At 38.5% G+C, this 5,000-nt stretch overlaps 1 protein-coding gene across 4 annotated transcripts in view; it reads right to left on the reverse strand.

Annotated features, from left to right (window-relative positions):
• Nucleotides 1–5,000, reverse strand: part of LOC122261817 (trypsin-1) — an 11,828-nt gene that overhangs the window by 5,801 nt on the left and 1,027 nt on the right. For 2 of the 4 annotated variants that reach the window (XM_043029607.2, XM_043029606.2), the window contains exons 2-3: nucleotides 673–760; nucleotides 49–162 (exon numbers count right to left, since the gene is read on the reverse strand). In XM_043029607.2, the coding sequence (XP_042885541.2) occupies nucleotides 49–162; nucleotides 673–739 (181 nt within the window). In that variant the 5' untranslated portion in view covers nucleotides 740–760. The remainder of the gene's footprint in view (nucleotides 1–48; nucleotides 163–672; nucleotides 761–5,000) is intronic. The other 2 variants (XM_086539753.1, XM_043029608.2) reach the window with 1 other exon arrangement.

A 5,000-nucleotide genomic window follows, 5' to 3' on the forward strand; every position in this document is an offset into this window, starting at 1 on the left:
GCCTAGACGCAACTACTTTACGAATGAAGCAGCAATGGAAGCACTGACCTACGCAGAAGCCGCATGAAGCAGAGCAATGCCTGGCCATGAAGGGACGCGAGAGGAAGCACTCGCCCTGCAGAGCCCAGTCCCAGCACCAGCGCATCGTGTCCCCGCACCAACCTGTGTTATCACGAGGTTACGAATTTCCTCATTTTGAATCATTATTAACCCAGTAGTATTCTTAATTCATACTATCATTACCACTATAAGTTTTCATCAATTTAACATCATTCATCACATAATCATCATTAATGTTATTATTAGTATCACTGTTAACATTGCCATCACCAGCCTCACAGTTATCATCATCATAGACGGTATTTTGAAACATGAATCAAATCACCCATTTATCCAACAATAGTAAACCGAAATCGGAATAAAGGTCAAGGGTCAGAAGGCGAAAGCAGAGGTGGCCAAATGTGATTCCTTAAGGATGCGCTTTCATGCAATGCTTCCATGATACTTCTATATGCATGAATCGTGATCGCAAAGGCTTCAGCGTAAACAGAATTACATTCCGATGCAAACTCACTTCACGCTGCTCATCACGATAAACACTAATAACCACAAATAATACAGCTAATGACAATGGTAATGAAGCTAAATGCAATAGGACAACAGCTGACTTACCGGCCTGCTGAGCGCTGGCTGAAGAGAGGAAACTCAGCGCGATGAGACACCAACACACTCGCATCATGGTCGCGCTGTGCTCGGCTACCTGTTGCAAAGAGTATGTGAAAGGACCAATTACCATGTTACATTATGTGTGTGTGTGTATGACTGATTATGTATGTGTGGAAGGAACATTTTCTTGCTGCATTGTGTGAAATAGATATAGATAAGCAGATACACATACTTAAATTGAGAGAAAAATCTAAATATAAGGAGGAACAAAATAAAAGACAGACGAAAATAGAGAGAGAGAGAAAGAAAGCGGGAGAGAGAGAGGGGGGGGGAGAAAGAGAGAGAGAGAAAGAGAAAGACAGAGAGAGAGAGAGAGAGAGAGAGAGAGAGAGAGAGAGAGAGAGAGAGAGGGAGAGAGAGGGAGAGAGAGAGAGAAGAGGGGAGAGGGGGGGGAGAGAGAGAGAGAGAGAGAGAGAGAGAGAGAGAGAGAGGAGAGAGAGAGAGAGAGAGAGAGAGAGAGGGAGAGGGGTAGAGGAGAGAGAGAGAGAGAGAGAGAGAGAGAGAGAGAGAGAGAGAGAGAGAGAGAGAGAGAGAGAGAGAGAGAGAGAGAGAGAGAGAGAGAGAGGGAGGGAGAGAGAGAGGGGGGGGGAGGGGGGAGAGAGAGGGGGGGAGAGAGAGAGAGAGAGAGAGAGAGAGAGAGAGAGAGAGAGAGAGAGAGAGAGAGAGGGAGGGGGAGGAGAGGGGGGGGGGGGGAGAGAGAGAGAGAGAGAGAGAGAGGAGAGAGAGAGAGAGAGAGGGGGAGAGAGAGAGAGAGAGAGAGAGAGAGAGAGAGAGAGAGAGAGAGAGAGAGAGAGAGAGAGAGAGAGAGAGAGAGAGAGAGCGGAGAGGTAGAGAGACAGGATAGAGAGAGAGAGAGGAGAGAGAGGAGAACGAGAGAGAGAGAGAGAGAGAGAGAGAAGAGAGAGAGAAAATAGAAAGAGAGGAGAGAGAAAAAAATAGAAAGAGGAGAGAGAGAGAAATAGAAAGAGAGGAGAGAGGAGAGAGAGAGAGAGAGAGAGAAAGAGAGGAGAGAGGAGAGAGAGAGAGAGAGAGAGAGAGAGAGAGAGAGAGAGAGAGAGAGAGAGAGAGAGAGAGGAGAGAGAGAGGGGGGGGAGAGAGGAGAGAGGAGAGAGAGAGAGAGAGAGAGAGGAAGAGAGAGAGAGAGAGAGAGAGAGGAGAGAAGAGAGAGAGAAAGGAGAGAGAGAGAGAGAAAGGAGAGAGAGAGAGAGCGAGAGAGCGAAAGAGAGAGAGAGGGGGGAGAGAGAGAGAGGGAGAGAGAGAGAGAGAGAGAGAGAGAGAGAGAGAGAGAGAACGAGAGAGAGAGCGAGAGAACGAGAGAAAGAGAGAGAGCGAGAGAGAGAGAGAGAGAGAGAGAGAGAGAGAGAGAGAGAGAGAGAACGAGAGAGAGAGAGAGAGAGAGAGAGAGAGAGAGAGAGAGAGAGAGAGAGAAAGAGAGAGGGAGGAGAGAGAGAGAGAGAGAGAGAGAGAGAGAGAGAGAGAGAGAGAGTCTAAACTCAAAAACTTACTTATCAACTTATACAAAATACAATTCCTCAATTCTTTGATTACCTACTTCCGCCGTCCGTATATCCATCCTTTTAAATACTGCTCCTTATACCCATTACTGTGACTACCTTCTCGGAATAATGATCTGATCCGCAACAGCGCACGCCCGAAAGCACCGGATGTTCCGCCCTTCCTTTTTTCATCGTGTATTGCCCGCAACTGGTCACTGATTTTCATTCATTTTGTGCATGTGGGAAAAGTTTCCTTTTGTGTTGTAATTTTTTTATTGCTTATTCTATTCAGTTCATGTATAAGGAGAGATAGATGAAACCTTTGTGATAGAGACATGTATATGATAAGGCTGCATGTCTCAAGGGAATGCAAAGTTCTGTAAACTTACACGACATATGTATTGGCAATCACAACCATGCAAGAATATATTCACAAACACGCATACTGAAAATGAATAGTCGAATACGCACTTATAACACAAAATTAATTATATACATCCACTTAATACACAAACACAAACACATTCGTAACACAAAGACAAATAAATATGCACATCTCTAACACAAAGACTCTCTTAAACATATACATACGAAATCACAGACATGCACACACGCCCACACGCCCACCTGACGGCACTGAATACGGTCATTAAGGATCGGCGTCCGGCAATTATTCGCAGAAATCGACAGCACTGTACGTTACGTAAGAGCGGGGATGGGGGGGGGGGTAACACCCATGGCAACTTCTTACTGTTGAGAGGATGTCGCTGCATCAATACTTCCGGTAAACCTTCCTGTACTTGCGTATGTCATGATCCTATGTATGTTTCTTTGTACCAATAATTGGCATGCCAAAATGTGCCCAGTAAAGTGATTATGACTATGAGGCCCAGCCAAGGAAACGGCGGCTAAATAAAGGTGAATGGAGTTAATTTGGTTAAAAGAAAATAGCTGTGGTAGTGGTGGAAGAAATATAATCAACGCTAACAAGAGCTGCAATCATGATAAAAAACAACTATACCAGTAATAACAGAAGTATAGATATTGATGATAAAGATGATGATAATGATATGTTGATAAGGATTATTGTCATTATCATCATCATTTTTATTAATACTACTATTATCATCACTGGTATTATCATTATTAGTATGATAATAAAACAATAATTGTTATTGTATAATGATATAGTGTTATTGTATTATCATATAAACAATAAGTCTTTGATATAATATGCACACAATTATGTATGTTGTATTGTACAGAATATCGGACTTGGTATTATTTTTTCTAAGAAACTTGAAATATTTTTAATGATTTTTGAAACGTTAACAGGATTTTATTCTGTGAAAATGTTGTAATGATATTGGAAAACAAAGGTGTGGACATAAATGTATATACATAGTTAAGTATTTAGTTTCTGATTTGGGCATTGCGCAAGTAGAACTTCTTCTCTTCTTCTGTTGGAGGGAAGTGTTGTTTATGATCCAGAACGACCGGGAGTCATGAATTATCCCTCGTTATAGGGCTGGCCTTCTGTTGGAATCTTGATTTCTGATTGCTAGGTAGGAATTTCTTAGACACGTGATTTATTCTTGAGAATATCATTGATAAAACTGTCAACTTTTGAGAGGTATAAAATGAATACCTTAAACGGAAAAGGAAGGTATATCTAAACTGTATGTCTCAAGGGATTGTCCGTATAACAATGCCATTCTTTAATTAAGATTTCATAGATAAATGGTTTGTTAATAAGTTTCATTATATTCATTGTATTATAAAGCCTGATTAATATGCAGAGTTAAAGTGTACACTGGAAAGATATATATATGCTTTTCTCTTTTGGAATAATAATTATATTCTGTCGAGTTAATTTGTTTGTAAAATTGCAGAATTTATTTTGTTATGATATATGGAATTTTACTCAATTAGTGCTTTGATTACTGTTATCATATCATTACGATACTGTGTGTTTAGTGTATAAAATAATTTCAGGTTGAATGAAATGAATAGTTTTTGGAGCTTTCCCTGACTGATTATGAGCATTTGCTACACACATTATTGATATTATCATCAAACTAATATTACTATTCTCATCATCACTACTATCATTATTACCATTATCAATATCATTATTATCATTATCACAATCATTATAATTTTTACTCTTATTACCATTATCACTATCATCATCATCATTATTATTAGCATTATTAGCATTATTATAGGTGATACCTTTGGAATTATCATCATGATTGTTATCACTATCATCATCAATACTAATATCATCATTATTAGCATTATTATATATAATATCTTTGTAATTATCATCCTCATTATGATGACTGTTCTCATAATATCGATATTGATAGCAAAGACGATGATGACGAAAATTATGAAAATGATAATGATTTCTAGTGATAATAACGGTAATAATACTAATGATAATGATAATGATGATGGTGATAATAATAACGATACGAAAGAAGAAACAAAATAATATCAATAATAATAATGATAATGATAATAATACTGATATCATTTATGATTATGATGATGTTGAAGCTGTCAGTGATAAAGATAATGATTACTATCATCATTATCATTACCATCATTATCGTCATCATGATTATAATGATAATAATAATGATGATAATAATGATGATAATAATAATGATAACAATAATAGAAATTATAAAATAATGATGATAACAACAAAAATAATAATGATAACAATGACGATGATAATGATGATATTGGTTATGATGATGATATTGG

The sequence above is a fragment of the Penaeus japonicus genome, unplaced genomic scaffold (assembly GCF_977035675.1).
Source record: "Penaeus japonicus unplaced genomic scaffold, GWHDUDI00000001_assembly GWHDUDI00000009, whole genome shotgun sequence".
In the NCBI taxonomy this organism is placed as follows: Eukaryota; Metazoa; Arthropoda; class Malacostraca; order Decapoda; family Penaeidae; genus Penaeus; species Penaeus japonicus.